The 20,721-nt window shown below is 45.8% G+C and overlaps 1 protein-coding gene across 1 annotated transcript; it reads right to left on the bottom strand.

Annotated features, from left to right (window-relative positions):
• Positions 1-1,408: 1,408 nt before the first annotated feature.
• Positions 1,409-20,675, bottom strand: acss1 (acyl-CoA synthetase short chain family member 1). Its single transcript, XM_085476851.1, has 14 exons — positions 19,926-20,675; positions 15,109-15,205; positions 12,994-13,193; positions 8,916-9,091; positions 8,687-8,839; positions 7,558-7,705; positions 6,411-6,548; positions 6,163-6,255; positions 4,893-5,005; positions 3,077-3,203; positions 2,871-2,998; positions 2,566-2,629; positions 2,155-2,276; positions 1,409-1,871 (listed from the first exon to the last, which is right to left on the bottom strand). The coding sequence occupies exons 1-14, from the start codon at positions 20,227-20,229 to the stop codon at positions 1,686-1,688; spliced, it is 2,049 nt and encodes a 682-aa protein (XP_085332977.1). The 5' UTR covers positions 20,230-20,675; the 3' UTR covers positions 1,409-1,685.
• Between the last annotated feature and the right edge of the window lie 46 nt (positions 20,676-20,721).

Raw genomic sequence — 20,721 nt, forward strand, 5'->3', positions numbered from 1 at the left:
AATCAATTTGTATAACTGGAAACAGCGTTCTCATGTGTGATTATCACATTGTATTCTTTAAACCATGTAACAGAATATATAATATATATAATTTACTCATAGTCATATTAATATCTAATGTGACTGAGTTTCCTCATCTCTACTTATGTGCTGATGTGTTCACTGAGGCCATTGTATGGTCCATTTTGGCTGCATTTCCATGTTTTGAACATGAAATTTGCTTATTTAAAGGGTGTCTCATGTATCTCTTATGCAGAAATATGTGTTGCCTAGCTGGACAAATGTAGCACAGGTCTACTATTATTGGCCTAATGTATTTTAACAATCATTTCAGCATCCAGATAATCTCTTTCATACTCCCTTAGATGAATTTAGCCTGGTTGTCATGAAATAGGCATTTGAAACAATAACTACCAGTATCTTCGAATGTGTGTGATTGCACTAATCCTACACATTCTTTGCAAGACAACTGGGTGCTTTTATGTAAAGAATGATCTGAGAACACTGAGGCTAATGAAGTAACAAGAGAAACATAGTAAGTAGTCTTTCAGTTTGCATGATCAATTTGGATTATTGTTCATTTTCATTTACCATGTCAACATGTTTTAGAGCAACGTTTTCTGATTTTGAGCTCTTTTAGGTGTAAGTCATCGTCAGTGATTACCCTAAGCCCAAAGCAACACCAAACATGGGCAACCAAAATGCATCATTTTGTTAGCATGTAATTGTTCTCCCAATTCTTAGAAATCAGGAAACAACAAAAACAACAATTTTAACTTACAGACATGAAACACTCCCCCACCCTGGAAAAAAGTCCATTTTGCCTTTTACAAAAATATAAGGTTAGTGTAATGTTAGATTTTGCATTAATACCTATGACTGAGACCTCAAAGGTAATTCCTCGACTGCTTCAGTAACAGCCTGGTTGATTTTAACAAGTTAAGTAAATTTGCGGTCAATTTAGACTCAATTCAAAATCTCCTACTTGGGACGAACACTAAATGTAAATAGCTGACTTTCTAAATAAACCTATCCATCTTTGCAAGGTCCATTTTTGCTTTCACTAAATTCCAAATGTTTAGCCATAATTAGCTTAGCTGTCCTACTCTTGTTACTGCTCTTTCCTACTGCTGTTACAATCTTGTTGCATTATATTTCATTTTGAAATGCAAAGATATATATCTAAAATCTTGTAACTAATAATAATAAAACAAGAAAAGTCTTCCCCTTACACCCAGAAAGCTGAGAATTCTTATTTTTGATCATATGTTTTGTCTGTATAGATATTTTTTATTTACAAAGTCAAATTTACAGAATCTAAAACAGATTTAAGATCTTTACTGTTTTATGGTTAAAACTAATTTGATGTTGTTCCAACCTTAAATAAATAAAAGCACACAGACCGATGTGAACGTTTACTGTTTATTTCTGTGTATTTACATCATCATTGCTTAATTGCACAGTTTGAGATTTCAGACTATAAATATGCTGAATTTAAGATGACATGAAGAAATAAAATAAAATCATTTAAAAGTTGGATCCATTGGTAACGAGAGAAAACCGCCCTCAGTGTCTCGGCGTCTTTCTTCCTCCAATCAGCAGCGGCACTGACTGCCGCACTGCTCCTGATTGGAGCAGAGCCTTCACCTGTACGTGACACCCCGCCCACCTCCCTCCTAATTCTTCTACTTCTTCTTCTCCTCCTGTCTCTGCTTTCTGTACGCTTCGTGGGCCTCTATGATCTCCTTGACAACGGACGGGTCGTCCAAAGTCGACACGTCGCCGAGATCCTCAGTTGTTTCCATGGCAACCTTCCTCAGGATCCGCCTCATGATCTTACCTGAGCGGGTCTTCGGCAGCCGTGTCACCACCTGACAGACAAGAGTGGCAAACTGAGCTCTGATTGGACGACATAGCTGAACGCCAGCAAATAATGTGATCAATAATATAATCAACTGACAAATTACAAATGAAGAAGAAGAAAAACGTTTTGGTTTTGTAAAACGGACCGAAGCAGGAAACAATCAGAATATATGAATGTAAATATTCCAGATCACAGCTAAATATTTATGTAAATCTTCCTGTTTGTTGTTGTTTCTGGTACTTCCTGTTTCCTGCTGAGGGGTGTGGAGGCGAGTTCAGACACACACTGACCAGGAAGTGCTCGGGGACGGCGTATTTGGCGATCTTGGTGGCGACGAGGTCTCTGAGCTGCTGCAGCACGGCGGGAGCGTCATCACTGAGGTCCTCCTTTAAAACCACGAAGGCAAAAGGCACTGAGGGCACACACACACACACACACACACACACACACACACACACACACACACACTCAGTGTAAACTTCGACAAACATCTGGAATCAGACCTAAATCTTCTGACTGGACAGTTGCACTGCCCCTCAGCACTCTGACTTGTTTCTCTACGTTTCTGACTCTGCCTGCAGACTCAGTGACGGCCCAGCAGGGGGCAGCAGAGTCTCATGCGCTTGATGTCATCATCATTAATAAAACCAATCAGGCTTTTTCATCTCTCCCCTTCCTTCCCTCCTTCCTCGTGTCCTTACCTTCTCCCTTGATGTCATGTGGGATTCCTATGACAGCTGTTTCTGGAACAGCTGGATGTTCGTCCTGCAGGGAAGAGCACATGCGTGTCAGCTGCTCGAAATCACAAATATTGAAGATGCACCTGTGGTATCCATATCAATCTCCTACGTCGCCTCATTCTCGACTGATGGCTTCCACGTGATTTTCAGAAAACTTGACCTGTGACCTTGACCTCGGGGTCAGATCCTTCAAAATCCTTCAAATGTGCTCAAAGGTTTAAAGAGAGTAATACTCGGCACGTTTCTGAGGCCTGTGTGCGTCTCACCAGAGCGTCCTCGATCTCAGCCGTGCCGAGGCGGTGACCGCTCACATTGATGACATCATCCATGCGGCCCGTTATCTGGTAGAAACCGTCCTCTGAGCGGTAGGCTCCATCGCCGCTGAAGTAAAACCCTGAAATAAAAAAACGCGGCTCTCAGACGGTGACTCTACAAAACTACAGACGGCCAGGGTTTACGCTGTAGCACTGACCAGGATACGGCTTGAAATACGTGTCGACGAATCTCTGGTGGTCGCCGTAGATGCTCCGAGCAATCCCCGGCCATGGCTGACTGATGCACAGCGCTCCGGTGATGTCGTTACCTGACAGCTGCTCGCCCTGGTCAACAACAACACAACAGCAGGACACACAAACTGATGACAGAGGCCAGTTTAAAAGCAGCTGATAACATGTGCTTCTTTGCAGTCTATGCAGTTTTATTTCTCACAGCCAAAGAAGAAGGAAGTCAAATCTCGGCTCACCCTCAAAACTGAAAAGAGCCACACTTTAAAAAAACTAAAAACAACAAACATCACAACAAGCAGTTTGGTCAGTCTACAAGCTCTTGACATCGTTCAAAGAAGGTTAACAGACCGAAGACCACTCAAGTTATTTTTATTTGAATTATTTCCATTTCTCAACCTCGTAAACCTGCAGTTTCTCTAACCTCCAGCAGAGGCAGGAGTGATCCCCACAGACTCCCATGGTTACAGCCTGATACAGGAACCTGTTTTTTACTGTATGAAGGACTAAAGTTTGCATTATTAGGGGCGTGGCCTCTCTGACTAACAGGTGGATGCTAGCTCCACCCTGAACTGGACCCGTGGAGCGTGTCTGTGCTGCTGGAGACTTTTTAATGTTATTGAACAATTTCCAGTAAACAACTCAGACACTCAGAAAATAGGGAACGGGTCCCCTCCAGTTCATTCTGCTCTCTAACGTCTCACGTCTCCACCCTGACAGCGACGCCACTGTAAGTGGTCCGGTTAAATCCCGGACAACCAGCGGCTAAACTCTGAGAGGATTGGAGTGAAAGTGACCTCGAGGATGAGGAGCTGAAGGAGGTCTAATCTAATTGAGTCCTCTCTGATGAAAAACCCTCAACATCCGCAGATTACGCCTCTTTAACGAGTGGATAATTAATTTGGAGACGTGGCGATCGGAGTCCGAAAGTCTGTTAATCAAAGCAAACAGATGCTGCGGCGCTGTCTTAATGGAGAGATTAAAGAGAGGGTGTCACTGGAAGGCTCGTCCATCTGAAGGTCTGAGCGCGGTTAATGAGACGCAGGATTGATGTGAGGCTGCAAACAGCTTCATCAGCAGGTCCGTCTCTGAACAGCTGCTTCATTCAGTACGTAATGATGCTTCCTGCTCCTCTCTGACTCTGACGGGACCATTGGCTCCAACATGGACTTCCTGTTTCATCATTAAAACGTTCGCTGAGGTCAGAGGTCACTCACAGGATGCTCACAGATGATCAGACCTGCGGAGCTGCCCCCTGCTGCTCATTGCAAACAGTTTTATCGTCACGCTTCATCTGAATCGATTCTGTTCTTTGTATGATGCTTCGAGTTCTGAAGGTCAACCGGGGTCACAGGTCACAGGTTCATGGGGCTCACGATGAGCCCACCTTAACCTCTTTGTTTGGGTTCTTAAAGACGCTTCCCCTCTCATGCCAGATACCTCCAGGTATGCAACCTGTAGTGTTGTCACCTCAGAGGTGGTCCCGAGACCCCCTCCCAGGTGACTGAGCCCCGACTCACACCTGGACCCATATGACCCTAACAGCTCCTCCCAGGCTGGAACACTGAAGTCTGTGTTTTATTTATCTGCCGCATGACCCTTCAGCTCGTCACGCGTGCTCGTCTGATCGTTTCATTATAAGTGAGAGTTTCATGATAATCGCCTGTTTGAATTGTATTAGGCTGAACGTTAGCATGACTGGGGGCGTGGCCTCTTTGCCTGCCGGATGCATGGCAGTGTTAAGTCAACACAGGTACAATATAAAGAGCAGAGACAGCAGCTCACCTTCTCTCCCATCAGGACGGGCTGGATACCAAAAAACGGCCTCATGGCCATCGCTGGAACGATGGGCGCTCCTTCGTCAGCCGGGCGTGGGGCGATGCAGACTCCGCCGGTCTCTGGGGGGGACAGAAACATCACGCCGCTGTGAGGTTATCACAGAGGACACTGCTGATGCGTTCCATGCTTTCTACCCCCCGCCACCACCAGATGGCCTCAGAGGTCGCCTCTGACTGCAGCTTTAATTTCCTTTAATTTCTTAATTTATTGGGATTTTCCTCCTTTTAAGAGTCAGAAGCAGCTGGCAGAGAGTTTAAAGTCCGATTTAAAAACACACTCTCGGACACTCGGTGTCGTGATTGTCGAGGAATTAGGTCACACGCGCCCTGCTGTCGGTGATCCTGCACCGTCTCATCCCGGGGGGGGTTTCTGTGAGGCTGCAGGGGGGGGTCGGGGCATAAAGTGTGCAGGATTTGATCTTAATTCATTTTCTGCAGAGCTGCAGATGTTCCGCTGCTAATCGTTCAAATTAGGGTAAAGGCTTCACTAAAGAGAGAATCAGATGGACTTAGAGTCGGATCAGCGCCACAAACAAAGAGACCAGAAAACTTCCAGGAATTAAACCCGACCGCCGACTCCACAGCAAACACCCAGGCACGCTGTTTTTAATTGAATTCGGTAACGTTTCCGTGAAATCAACGGTTGTGGAGCCGTCAGTGAAACAGTCAGCGAATTTCGTCCTCGTAAACCGAGCTGAAGGAATCAGTTCAGACGCTCTACGAATGACTTTCTGAGTTCTTGGAAATGAAACTTAATAATAAAGCTAGCGCATGTTTTCTAAATGTGTGAGCAACGATGCGATCAAGAATATTTCCAGTGTTTGTTGTCATAATTTCAGGACCCGCAGACGCTGCTCACACCTTCAAATCGTCGATTCAAACTGTAAATAAACAACGTGCCGTTTCCCTCTAAACCCTTGTGCAGCGAACGCCTCGGCTGTGACAGGGAACGCCCACTCGGCACACCTGTGTGTGCGACCTGGCCAGACCAGCCCTGCCTCTGGGCCGTCGAGCAGCAGAGACACACCTGAGCCCCATCGTTCTGCTGCTTCTCACAGCTGAGCTTAGGTAAGACTGAAGGCTTTATTTTTGCTACTGATCATTTTTATGAACCAACCAAAGGCCTGGAAACCCTGGCGCTATCGTTCATCGACGATTAGAAATCATGCAAAAGTCAGGTGAGCACTCGCTGATAACAGTGTGTGGCTGAGTCTCACCTGTCTGCCACCAGGTGTCCACTAAAGGGCACCGCCCCTCTCCCACAACACTGTGAAACCAGTGCCAGGCCTCGTGGTTAATGGGCTCTCCCACTGTAAATGCGCACACACACACACGTTAGTACTTCTAAGTTTAATAATGAAACTCAGGTTATAAAACTAACTTTGTTGACATGTAGTGCGTAGATATTTCTCCCCAGAACACTCAGATCTGATATTTTGGCTGAAATCTGATAAAACCGTCCAACCTGATCCGAGCGTCCTCAGAGACGAGCGGTCGTACTTCTTCACCCAGCTCTCGCTGTACTTCAGAAGCAGTCGCAAAGCTGTCGGAGCGCCGTAAAACTGGCTGATCCTCAGACGCTCGACGGTTTCCCAGTACCTGCCTGAAGGAACCACAGAAACGAACATGTGGAAATATGAAATACAGAATACACGACATGCTTTCAGCTCAGTCACATGACGTTTCAGTCACATGACGTTTCAGTCACATGACTGAGCTGAAAACATGCCGAGTATTAAAACTTTGTTTGAAACAGAGACACCAAACACCTGCAGTCAAAACCCAGGGGTAAAAAATCCACAGTAGTCTAACATTCATCACTCCATTAACATCCATCCATCCATCCATCCATCTGCCCGCCATCCATCCATCCACCCATCATCCATCCAACCATCCACCCATCCACCCATCATCCATCCATCCATCCATCCATCCATATTCCAAATGTCCTTCTCCCCAGAAGCTCCTCCTCAGAGATCCTGATGTGTTCCCAGGCCAGATGAGATGCCTGAACCCCTGATGTGTGAACCACCGCAGCCGACAACCAAAGAGACCAGTACAGAGGAGCCGTTGTTCTACTCCAAGGCTCTCCCCGTTCATCATCTGACCAGGACGCCTCCTCGCTGATTTCCAATGGGCATCCCCAACAGGAATTAAAACTGCAGAAATACCCTGAAAGATTATGTATCGCACCTGGATACTGGAGCACCTCAGGGTCTTTACCTTACAACACCCTTCAGGTGAGTATTGTGATTTTATGCTATATAAATGAAATAAAATGTATTTAAAATAATTAAGAGGAATATAAACCACAGCTGGGGATTAAATGTCTGGAGTACTTACTAACACTTACACTTACTTCTGCACCTATCAAACAAGACCACAACATGACTATAAAATCACATTCACCTTGTGGCGCCTCTTTGAGGTCACAGATGTTTGAGAAAACAGAGGAAGCACGGTAATAAAACAATGGAGGTGCGATAAGCTGCCTGTGCAGGTAATAAAACACCTTTAATGAGTCACTAAAGCCTAGAACACCTGGTTGTACTTCCTTGAGGTCACCTGTGAGGAGAGGGCGGAGCTTCATGAGCTTCACGTGTTACTCTTACCTGGATTTGGATAAACAGGTGTGCTCTCAAACAGGACGGTGGTGGCGCCGTTGCACAGCGGGCCATACACCACGTAGCTGTGTCCCGTAATCCAGCCGACATCTGCCACGCAGCCGAACACGTCGCCGTCCCGGTAATCAAACACGTGCTGTAACAATAAGGTCGGGGAAACCTGCAGTCAGCTGAGACTGAAGAAGTCACCTGGATGAGTGACGAAACGTTTCTCCCACAAAACGCTACGTCCAGATGAACAGAATCAACTTTTGGATAAAGTTGGGTTGGATAAAGGATAATAGACACATTTGTTCTGTCATTTATGAGTAAATTTGGCACTTTTGGTGCTCCACATATAAACTGAGTGTGACACATTAAATGAAAAGTGTTTGTAGCTGAGCGGCTGAAGCAGCTGATCTGAAGCGTTTCAACCACAAACACCCCCCCCTCCCCGATACACACACACACATTAGTGCTCGTCGCTCCTTTTTCACATAAATCAGCTTTTGTTCTGTTTCACATCCAAACAACCAGCGAGCCAAAAACTCTGAGCCGCTAAGCAGCTTTAGAAATTAGCACTGATAAATATTTGGCAGACATGGAGGTGTGTGTGTGTGTGTGTGTGGGGGGGGGGGTGTTATGTTTATATTCAATCATGAACAACAGCATCAGGTCATCATGTGACACATGCAGAGGAAGCGGATGTCTCAATAAAGGCTAATTTAAAGCTTTTCAGAGGCAGGCTCGCCTCGCCGGTGAGGCCTGTTATGTAATTGCTCTGCTTTGTCTTCAAGGACACAAACAGCCCATTCAAAAACACGAAACTTTATCAAACGTCCTGCCAGAGGAGGGTGAGGGAGGGAGGAGAACCCCCCCTGCCCCCCCCACTGAGAACAACGTCTCAGTTATTCTCAACTCTGCAAACATCGTTAGAACAGGTTTCAAATCGCTGACATAGAAATCATGCCTGCAGCCAATCAAAAGTTGGCACCTGACGCCAGAGAGGAGAACCTGCACTGACCTCTGCACCTGAACTCTGCCCTAAAGATTTTTGCCCTGGAAATATGAAATATCGTTCTCCTGCTGACGTTCCTCAGAACCTCCATACAGAACATTTTAGGAAGAGGACGAGTACCTGGAGTGTCAGGGATGCGTACAGCAGGTATCCCGCCTGTGTGTGGACGACGCCCTTCGGTTTGCCCGTGCTGCCCGACGTGTAGAGCAGGAAGAGGAGGTCCTCGCTGTCGAGAGCCTCGGGGGCACAGACGGCCGGCTGAGAGGACATCGCCTGCAACACGACACGGAGCTCAAACGCTGATCAACAATTCAATATTCAGATTGTATCGATAAAGTATCGATCTCACCTCCTCCAGCTGGACGTCCCTCTCTCCCATCACCACCGGCGTCTCAGTCCTCTGACAGACGAAGACGTGCTGGACGGAGGGACAGGTCTTTACCGCGGCGTCCACGGTGGCTTTGAGCTGGATGACCCGGCCTCCTCTCACACCTTCATTAAAGGTGATCACAGCTTTACAGCCAGCTGGAGAGCAGCAGAGGGACAGTTTGTCATGATTTAATGATGAAGTGGAGTTCCTCAGGGCTCAACCCCAGGTCCTCTTTCATTTCACTTTATTGCTTCTTTTAAAAGTTTCCCCGCGGTCACACTCAGGAGAATCAGTAAAGTCAGAGATCACTCCCAGGTGTTTGACATGTGACGTCACCTGATCTGTTACCTGAGGAGCACACACTGAGCACTTCTTCTTCTCTTGTATGACTTTAGAAACTCACTTTTCACTCGTCAAATGTTGTTATTCATTAACAGACGTTCCTCTGAGGGGTATTACAGTTAATCTGCTTTATGAATGGACTGTGAGTGTGTGTGTCGCAGACACTGTTTGTGTGTCTGACGTTGTGAGCTGCCTCATTTTGTTTTTGTGGAATTTCATCTCATTTGAAAGTTTTACAGTTGAATCCGAGCCCTGAGCTGCTTCACAGATGTTGGTTGTAGAGAAAGTTTGATCCTGTCAGCTTTAAAATGTTCATTATTGTCACGATTACTAATATCATAATTCTCTGAATGTTTACATTTAAATGTGTTTTTGTGTCCGACAGTGAAAATCTGTCAACAGGAAGTCAAACTGTGGCTGAAAACGATCCAGAGTCAACCTTTGAACTGCATAAAAATATAAGAGTCTGGTGATAAAACGTTGCTGCGTCTGTGCCAGAGGTCGGAGGGCAGGTTGGCTCTGACTAAAGCGAGTGTGTTCTGCTGCTGGTTTTGGTTCATGTGAAGAAACTGTTGAAGTCCAGACAAACTTCCGCTCTCAGCTCACAATCTGCAGATAATCCCAGATTTAATGCAAAGGAGCATCAAATATGCAATAACAGAAAGTTGCACTGCCCTGTTTGCGCTTATTCAGCCATCAGCCACAGAGGACGCTGGAAGGAGGCAGGGATTGGCTGAAAAAATATGTTTTGGTAAATTTACCAGCAGCATGAGTCTGACGAGGATTTGCTTCTTAAATCTGCACCAAGAAAAAAAACTGAGAAATAACTGCAGAAACTCAGAGAAACCCTAAAAAGATTCAGAGGACAGAAGAATCGCTGGTTTCCTCATTTCCTGCTGCTGTCGGTTCAAACGACCGTTGGGTTTTATTGCTACTCCTGAAACGCCACGCTTCACTGATTTGTTTCCAAAACACATCCCTGGACGGTGAGGCTGACCTCCACGTCCCTGAACCCTCCGCCTGCTGTCAGACCAGACGCACCACAAGCTAAAAATGACTCTGTGTGATTCTGCGGGAATCGAACAGTCAGAGCTTTAAATGTTCAGTCTTTGTGAGAGATTAGATCGCACAGAGAGCGTGGGGGACTGACATGCAGGAAATGGTCTGGCAGCATACAGGTCACCTGTTCAGCCAGGTGAGGTTCAGCAGCAGCCCACAGGGTAAAGGTTTAACATGACTCCATGTGTGAAATACAGCAGCGGATCTAGGATGCCCTCGGGAGCTTTGAATTAGGGTCTCATACGGTTTATTACCCGTGATCATCCCATGGTCACCGGTGAGCGGTGCAGGAGTCGACAACAATATAGACGCTAGGAGACCGACACTCGTACCGCTCGCTCTGATGGAAGGATCGAGGGAAGCTCAGGGTTCAGTCTCTAACCCTAGCCATACCCCGCCTCCTGACAGGGAACTTTTACCTATTTGGCATCATCGACAAATATGTGACCACAAAGGAACCGTGAGGCTGAAGAGACGCGATCTGAACGGGAACATGTTCTAGTTCATGAAGCTCTGTTGGTCTCACACACAGCCCGACGCGACTCATCACCTGCTTTGTTTCAGGTGCGTTCCACGTTCCTGCTGCGAACTTCTTCTCTGGTTTCTTCTTTGTTCAGTGACTGAATGTGGAGCAAACGACGCATCATCAGGAACCATCTCTGTGGTGATGAAGATGATGACCTCTGCCCACAGCAGAGGTCACATGATGACTTCATGCACTGCAGGCGTGCTTACACCGACGTTTCTAATAATGAGGTGTTTGAGATTTTCCTCGAGTGGCTGAGGAAAGGTCGCGATCCGGCCTTTCAAGCTGTGCTCCACATGCGTGCAGGTTAGTGACATCCATAGCTGGCGATTTTTTGTTTTTATGGGCCGATGGATTTTTTTTTTTTTTTTTTATGAAGGGTATATATAATGAAAGGTGTTGGATTGGCCAATTGGTCATGAGCGACTCTGGGCTGGACCAATTACAGCCGAGGAGGCCGGATGCACCCGCCCCCTTGTTTAGCAATCACGTGATTTTCGCGCATTGCATGCCGGGAACTCGTGGCAAAACAATCCAAGTACCGCATCAAATGCAAGCATTTGCAGCACCGCAAAACGTTCATTCTCCGGTTCCAATACCTTCTTGTTTTTTCTTTGCCGCACAAAAAAGGAATGTACAAAACAAAAGGAGAACAATGCCGGTCCGTACAAAGACAGACTCGACGAAAAGACAAAGAAAAGATAGGAGGAAAAAATCAAAGGAGTGAAAGAGTGGACAAAAGACGTTAGCGTGCTGCCCAACTTTCACCACGCTCAGATTTATAATCATACGGTTCTTGGAGTGAGTGCATACACTCATGAAGTTTAGTAACTTCAGGTCACTGCAACAAGCCCAGGTACAGTTTACCGACGGATGGGTGCAGGACCTTGAAACGCACCGTGTAGAACGAAAGACCATCGTACGAACAAAGGTAAGTTTACCAGTCTCACAAATCGTCGTCATAAATACACATTCGTTAACCGTTTATTAATAGGACCTTTGAGCTCAACGGTAATTAATTAGCAGTGGAAATAATTTCTGGTACCCATCGCAGAAATGTAGCAGTGACAATAATATTGTATGCTGTAATCGTACTGGACAATTAGTGATACAAAACAACTGTTTTATCCTGTGAATAAAAGTATATGTTTTTGTCAATGTACCATAATAACAGAAGCGAAACGCAATATTGTGTCAGGACAATTCACTATTTATGCACAATAAATAAAGGAGCATAGCGCCACAATTTCTGTTCAGCGCCAGACTTGCTTGTAACCTATATCACTAATTATGTTAAGAAAAATTACGTATTAACTACAACAGCAGACTGACCTTTGTGGAAATGCTTGGAGCAGACTAACCTGTGAGCTGGAGTGTTCTGAGACGTTATATTTGGTATATCCAGACCATCCGTCGGCTCTTACTTCGGAAACATGGCTTAAAACATTTCTCTTCAACGACGTAATCCGATTAAAAAAAAACCGATCGGCTTCCCGTGGCTGTCATGCGACCGGCTGTTGCAGTTAATAATACAACAGCTTCTTGCCATTTTTTGTTTCTTTTTATCGCTGTGTAACTGAGTTCAATTGAAAGCCTGCGTGCGCTAGTACCTCTTGCCACAAGTTCCCAGAATCCTTTGCGGTTTTACCCCTGAATGACGTCACATTTTCAATCTTTATCCTGGTGGGCCGGTCTCTAGTCAAAATGCCCGGGCCGATTTTTTGTCCCAGTCCAGCCTTGGTGACATCTATCAGGTTTCCTCTGGTCTGTGGAACAGGTAAGGACTGCTGAATCTGTAAGTTTGCTCAGAGGAATCGTGCAGTGCGTTCTTGGTTCATGTTGTGGATCAAATCATTACTCCCTCAGTGTGTCAGCGTTCCTAACATGAATGAATGAAGCACCTTTACATGTCTGTTTGTTGGTGATCTGCACCTGCTGAAACAACTTTAACATCCATTTTCACCTCACCTCCTCAAAGCTCATCTTTCCTTAGAGACCCAAAGAATTCATCATAATGAAAATATCAATAACAACAATGACTTCTGTGTGTTTCGTCTCTTTGGCAGGAATGAATTTTCTGAGGGGCTGACATCAGAGGGCTGATGATGATGATGAAAGAGGTGTACTCACCATCTTGGATCCTTCCTGCTAGAGCATCAGAGCTGAATCCGGCAAACACCACGGTGTGCACCGCGCCGATACGGGCACACGCCAACATGGCTGCCACCGCCAGCGGAGACACGGGCATATAAATGGCCACTCGGTCACCTTTGTTGATCCCGTGACTCTTCAGGGCGTTGGCAAGGCGGCAAGTTGTCTCCAGCAGCTCCCTGCAGGTCAGACAGAGTGAGGATGATGAAGGTGGCTGATTATTTCCAGCTTTGTGTATTTATTCTCAAAGGGAAGAGTGGCTTTGCATGACTCGTAGTTTGAAATAATCCTTCTTTGTCTGAGTTCATCATCCGTCTAAAACCAGCTGCTTTAGCTCCTCCCCTTACATGAAACAGGACTAATCAGACAGCAGGACATGGGAGGAAACAATTAACAGCTGGTGAGAACCATCACCTGATGAGAGCTGAACCTGTGTCATGTTCAATGGCGCCACTCCGTGCATACCTGTGCTTGGTGTGGCTGTGTCAATGTCACCTCCAAAACACTAGTTGGCAGTGGAGTTCCTGTCTTCAGAAAGGATATCAGAAGGAGAGGCTGGAAACGGGAGATAACTAACTTGGAGGCACCTAACCAAAGGCCAATCAGTCACCACAGGCTATTACATTTGCAGACAGGTGTAGGTTAGGGTGGTGCAGGTTCAGGTGTGGCTACGACATAACGAAGGAGTATGACTCCCACCGTGACCGTTCTGAAAGCTGAACCTGTAAATTCGAGTGCAGCACCCTAAAAATATCCGGTCTTTAAGTGATGACGTATGAACCCTGGGTCCAAACTGCTCTGTTTATTAAGGCTGTTGTGTTTTTAACATGTTTTCATGTTTTGTATCTTGTTCTGTTTAATCTGAACAAGCCACTAAAAACAGTCAGTGATCACTGTCGGCCTCTGTTTTTATCACCACTGTTCATTTTAAAGCTCAGTTTTAAACCCTTATGATGTAACTGCAGCCCAGCCCATGCAGCAGTATTTGAATGACTAACCTCGTATTGTGGATGGATTATCTCAGTTGTTCTCCTGACTGAAGTTTGGTCCGTTTACAGCATCCTGCCATGCGATTGCATTTGTCCCTAACCATCAGGAACCTTCACGTTAACTTTTATCAAGTGGAAAATTGTTAGCTTCATCCTCCAGCTTCACTGTGTTTATGCTAACATAGCTGTGTCGCTAGCGGTCACGTAGCACATCATTATCTACCAGCTAGCCCAGCTTCAGTAACCCTACAGACGTCCCTGCTGTTTACTTTTCTGTCTTCCTTTATGTTGAAAGTGACAGCAGAGCTGTACGTTTTAACTTTTCATAAAGAACATGCTATATCATGTTTAGGTGGAAACTAGCGAGCTAACGTCCTGCTAACTTCTATCCATCCATCGATCCATTTTCTTCTGCTTCTCCGGGGCCGGGTCGCGGGGGCAGCAGCCCAAGCAGAGAAGCCCAGACCTCCCTTTCCCCAGCCACCTCCTGCGTCCGGAGTGAGGCGGGAAAGAAAGTGCGAGAGAGAGGGTGAGAGAAAAAAAACCCCCACTGCTCGCATCATTCACTTCAAAGAGTGAACGAGTCGGCTCTCAGAGCCGTTTCGTTCGCGACCAACACATCACTAGTCGCAGGACGTTTTGGGACACAGCTCTAGAGTCATTGTGGTTACTTCCTGTTTTACTTTGAAGGTTAATCTTCTGTTGTGCATCCTTCTAGTTTTACATCCTGCCTGGTGTTTCTTGCTGTGTAATCTTTGTTCACTTCGAGATGATGTTATTCCAGTTGGACTTTGCTGTGTTTGGATTTGGTTATCTCCTTTGGTTAGCTCCCATGCTGTTGGCGGAGAGACTCTAAGCTGAATATATCAATCAGACCATCACAGCTGTAACTGAAACCCTGCAAAGTGAAGCTGCTGACAGCTGAGGTTTCTGGAGCCAGGTGAAGATGCACAGCAGAAACACCTGCTCCACCTTTACGTTGCTCCAACACCTCTGTGGCTTTGCTGCGTGCTGATAAGATAAAGAGCGGTGTCATCTGCATAGAGGGAGGTCATGGCTTGATTTCTATCAGTACAGCTGATTAAATGATAACAGGTGTTCTTACCTGTAGGTGACCTTCACCTCAGTGCCGGGTTCATCTTGTTCCCAGATCAGAGCCACTCGGTCCGGATGTTTTTCCACGTGGACATCCAGGCAGTTCACTGACAGACAGACAGCGACTCAAACTGAAGCTTCAACAAACTAAACTTTTTATCAAACATAAAAATCAGATTCAGATCACACAGTGCTCACACAGATTTACACAGATCTGTGAACAACATCTGAGAGTCATGGGTCTTTGTTTTTGTAGAAAATGTTTCAGATCTTTGAGTTCAGCTCATGATAAATGGGAGCAAAAATAAAAGTGTTGAGTTTTTGTTCAGCACCAGGAGAATAAGCTTTAAACATTTCATGCACTGTCCCAGTATCTCCGATCATTTCCAGGTCCCTTGTTATCATTTAGCAGACTGGTGACTCCAAACGTGAGCAGAAACAGCACAAAGTGAACCTTTTAAAGCCAAAAATACAAACGTGTCACAGACAAGGCAGCTGCAAAAACTCGAGGCTGGACACAAATGAGGACGGCAAACAGAGACAACGGCACGGGGAGACTGAGCCTATTTATACAAGAGACCCAAAGAAAACCCAGAACCAACACAAAACAGGACGGCACTGACCACAGAGACCCAAAACCCCCACAAGGGAAGGCTGGGAACTACAGGGAATAAACCCTGGAAATACGCGGAGCTAAAGAGCAGTGACGAATGTGGAAATCAAACTCAACTAAAAGCAGAACGCAAGTTCACAACCTCAGAACTCTCTAACGCTCTACGACCTGAGGCACCTGTTAGTCAAAGAGGCCACACCCCTAATAGTCAGTCCTACATGCTACACCTGTAGAGGTGTTATGGGGGTAAATTATCTACAGAAACCAGAAATGTTTGTGTATCAGGCTGTGAATATGTTGACTCACCGCTGCCTCTGCTGGACACTAGAAAAACTGCAGGTTTAAGGCTTTCTTTTTCAGCCCTGGATGGCTCAATGCAGCTCCAGAATTCAGAATCCAGAATTCCTCCTCACGGCTGCTTAGTCCCGTCAGCAGCTACAGGAACGTCTGATGGAGGTCTGAAGGTTACGCACTGATAGATTTACAGACCGGTCTGACTCTGAGTGCTCCCAGAGTCTCAGAGATGGTGTTTGTGGTGAAAATCACACCGCCAATATTTCACTTTGCTCACTTTGCTTCTGGATTTTAAGCCACGGAGGTGGATTTCATACAGAAACTGACTGAATAAAATACGATTAATTCTACTAAGCAAACGTTTGAAGCTGAGGAAACAAATGTTTCTCTTCATTGTTTAATAATCTTTAAGAAGACAGGATTCAAGCCAGTGTGCCAAACATCATCACACTCCTATATTTACTCGTTTTATCTCATCAGGTTTCAGTTTATCGTGAAACCTTCAAATCCTGCAGCTGCACCTGTGTCCTCTATCCCTCGTGTTTTGTGGCGTCAGCATCTCTCAGATCCTCTAATGATTAATTCTGTATCTGATGCAAAGTGCTGCAAACACATCGTGTGATGCAGAGCGTCTTCATTTATGTTCTGATTGAACATTAATCTGAAAATGGGCTTAAACCTGCAGATCCTGTCACGCAGCAGCTTTACAAAGTCATTTATGTAACAAAGAGCAGGAACAGAAAAGAAAAGCATCCAATCAGATTGGAGAGAAATCCTCCAGCCGGCATTATTGGAATATTATTGGATTATTATTGGATTATTATTGGATTATCATGAGAGAGAGAAAAACAACAGAGGAGGATAAAGAGAGAAACGCAGTCAGGTCACACCCTGCAGAGAGGCAGATACTCAGTAAACCATTAGTATTGTAATTACTCACAGCACTGTCTCAGTTACTTACTGTCATGTGTTTACACACTAACATGCACACAGTAAGATAACATATGAAACTTCCAGTCTGATCGCTGACTCTTATTTAACCCAATAAACAAACAGTCCACTGACTAAATCTTGATTTCTATCAAATCGTATCAATAAAGATCAACAAGCACAGCAGTGACAGCAACAATAACCTCTGCTGCAAACACTGAAGCAGAAACATCTGAACATCAGAAACAGCCAGCTCCTCCCCCTGCCCCTGCAGGTGTGTTACTGATCAGGTGAAGTGGCTTTATTGTAATTTTGACCGTGTGCAGTGGTTCAGTACACAGTGAACTGAGACAGAGTTCCTCCAACACCCTGGTGCAGACAATCAGCACGGGACTGCATGAAGTGCAAATGTGCAAAAACACAACAACAGTGCAACATTAGACACAAGCATGCAATAGAAATGTGCAAAAGACTGAGCAGAATGTAACTGTGTCAGTCCAGTCACGGAGTGTTCAGGAGTCTGACGATTTGGGGGAAGAAGCTGTTCCTCGGTGAGGGGTGTGTGGCGTCCTCCATGATGCTGGTGGTTTTGCAGATGGAGCAGGTGTGATAGGTGTCTGTGATGGAGGGAAGAGAGGCTCCAATGATCTTCTCAGCTGCGCTCACTATCCGTTGTAGAGCATTGTGATCCGATACGGTGCAGTTACCATTCAGACAGTGATGCAGCTGCTCAGGACGCTCTCGATAGTCGCTCTGCAGAAGGTGGTGAGAATGGCAGGAGGGAGATGGGCTTCCCTCAGCTTCCTCAGGAAGTAGAGACGCTGCTGGGGCTTCTTAGTTATGGAGCTGGTGTTGAGAGACCAGGAGAGGTTCTCTACCAGGTGGACACCAAGGAATCTGGTGCTCTTGACGACCTCCGCAGAGGATCCATCGATGTTCAGTGGACAGTGATCTCTCCGTGCTTTCCTGAAGTCAACAATCATCTCTTTTGTTTTGTCCACATTCAGAGACAGGTTGTTGACTCGACACCAGTCCGTCAGCTGTTGCGCCTCCTCTCTGTATGCTGACTCGTTCTTGCTGATGAGATCCACCACAGTCGCTCAGTGTGGTGGTGTTGGAGATGCTGTTGATCCAGATTGTCTGAGGCCTCTGCGTCAGGATCCAGGTGCAGAGAGAGGTGTTCAGGCCCAGCAGGCTCAGTTTAACAATCAGGTGCTGAGGAATGATTGTGCTGAAGTCTATGAACAGCATTCATCAGGTGTCTTATTGACAGGTGTATTACTGACATGTGGGCTTGAGCTGAGCTTCAGGGGTCACCAGTTTCTGCAGTTATGGTCTGAAACATAATCAGGTGACAGTAAAGGTGACCTTTGACCTGTTGAATATAAAACGGCACCACTTGAGGGTATGATCCGGTTTGGATGAAGTCCAGGTGAGTGTGTGCAGAATCAGAGGCCGAACTGAGAGCTCTCGCTGTGTTATCAGCCATGCACATTCCTCCAGACCACGCCTCCTCCTTGTGCCAACAGCTCATTATCAGCTCAGTCAGCAGCAGTGGCTCCGCCCAGCGACATGGAAGTAATGGGTGTGGTAAAAAAACGGAAACAAACGACCACATGAGGAGATGTGCGTATTCATAAAAAGGTGAATACATGATGAGAAGCCTGCGGCACAGGACTGAACTTTGCCTTCATTTTATGATCATTATATGTACTCACATGCATTAACACAGAAACAGACACGCCCACATGATCGCTAACATGCGTTTGTTTAAAAGGATTCATTCATGTGCAAAAACACATGACTGTCTGCATGAATAAAGCTTGGTCTGAAAGCAGAGCCATTATTAACCTTTAAATGTGTTTCGGTCCGAGCCACAGAACAAACGGACACATTTCTGAATGACGTCTGGTGAGTTTTTTCTGGCCTCATTAGGAGCCGCCGTACAAACACTCAGACGGGCCAGAGCTTTAAACTGTGACTGATCAGCAACAAAAGAACACCCCCATCACACCCCCACCATCATTACACCAGCAGCTCCGACTGTGAGACTGTGAGGTTTCAAACTGAGCTCAGGCCTCAATGATCAAACTGCGTGACAACAAAACCTTCATTTAGCCTCTTCATCAGAGCTGCAGACCCACAGAGTCCTTTACATTTCCTGCAGGCTTTATTTTTTCACTAAAGCATCAAACACAGTCCAGAGAAAATCAAGGTACAAAACTACTGACTTATACTTAATCAGATAAAACATTTAAACACATCAGTAAATGTAATTAAAGCAAGCAAGCAATTTATTTATATAGCACTTTCAGATCAGCCCCCAGCTGAACACAAAGTGCTGAACACTTGACATGCCAAAAGTGATACATTGAACATGTTAAAGAATAAGAAAAAAAAATAATAATAATAATATTAATATATGTATTAAAATGGAAAATAAAATGATTATTAAAATGTCATTTAAAATAATAAAATTAGCACAAATAGCAAAAACAATAATAAAATAGCATAGAAAATGACGATGAGCATTACATTTAAAACAATAAAATCAGGGTCAGACTGTGTCATAAGCCAAGGAGTAAAAACAGAAGGGCTGCTAGCTGCAGCAGCACCGTTGTTACTGATTGATGGGAGATTAGTGTGGAAACAGCGGAAGTTAAAAAAGGTGAAAATCTGACTGAAGTTTGGCTCCGTTCGGCTTTTTCTTCATTACAAACTTTGACTGAAGCGCACAAACAGCCGCACACACAGGCGAGTAAAATCAGGCACATTTTGAATGAAGTCTGGTGCAGACACTGGCTCCCCGCACAGAGGAGTTCAGGGCTCCTGCGCTCAGTATCGATCACTGAGCGCAGGAGCGTGTTATTGACTGGCACGCGCAGGAAACGTGACCGACTCTCCGACAGCGGGAAGTTTGACTGAGCACGACGGAGGAACTCGGATTAAATATCGGGATCGATCAGGTTATTGATCGACGGGAAACTCACCGGACACGTTGAGCTTTCCTCCCAGGAACCAGCCGATCCTCCCGCTGCTCAGGTCGCAATCCCGGACCCGGTGGAACGGTTCCACCCAGCGGAGCCTGTCGGCGGCGGCGGCCCCCCAGAACCGATCCGGGTCCGTGACGGAGAGGCGGTACAGGTCCCCGTGGGAGAGCCGGGACAGCTCGGTGCTCCAGGTCCCGGGGGCAGGAGCGTGAGGCTGGTAGGACAGACACCTGCTGGGTCCCGGAGCCCTGCGGCGGCTCAGCGCGGCCCAGAAGAGCCCGGACCCCCTGCTGCGCGCGGCCATGGCGATCCTGAGCGGTCAGCTGTGAGACCGGAACACCTCCGCTCCTCAGAGCCGGCCCCTCGGCCCTCCCACCCCTCAGGTGTGTCCAGGTGCAGCAGGTATGGAGGAACAGTAGTGCCGAGTTTCGGTGCTCCAGCATCCGTTATGAACATAATTATACCTGAAGTCTGAGTTTTGGATTGAAGAGTTAAAATGAAATTCTGAACTTATTTTTGTAAAAAAAATTAAATAAAAAATGAATTCACTCATTATTACTTATTATTTTAGAGAGTTTGTCTCATATTTATTCAGAAACATGTAATAAAAATATGTTTGCATTTTTAATCCCGTAATGATGTTTTTTATATTACATTTAAATTAAAGTCAGAACGTCAACTTTAATCTTTCTGTGAAGGTTCTCAGTCATCCAGGTCATCGTAGTCAAAGGAGCTTGCAAAGAAAAGCGTCTGGACTTCTTTAAGTTACTTGAAGACGTTTCACCTCTCATCCGAG

Source organism: Copadichromis virginalis, linkage group LG13 (assembly GCF_057382275.1).
Source record: "Copadichromis virginalis isolate Kocher_CV1m ecotype Utaka linkage group LG13, C_Virginalis_male_GT1.1, whole genome shotgun sequence".
Classification (NCBI taxonomy): Eukaryota; Metazoa; Chordata; class Actinopteri; order Cichliformes; family Cichlidae; genus Copadichromis; species Copadichromis virginalis.

Bases quoted from the DNA above. Each gene is read 5' to 3' on its own strand.
- acss1 (XM_085476851.1), bottom strand. From the start codon at position 20,229: ATGGCCGCGCGCAGCAGGGGGTCCGGGCTCTTCTGGGCCGCGCTGAGC. The intron at 9,092-12,993 runs GTGAGTACACCT...GCTGCTCTCCAG, and splicing joins AGCAGGAAGGATCCAAGATG to CTGGCTGTAAAGCTGTGATC. The intron at 7,706-8,686 runs GTACTCGTCCTC...TTATTGTTACAG, and splicing joins ACGCATCCCTGACACTCCAG to CACGTGTTTGATTACCGGGA.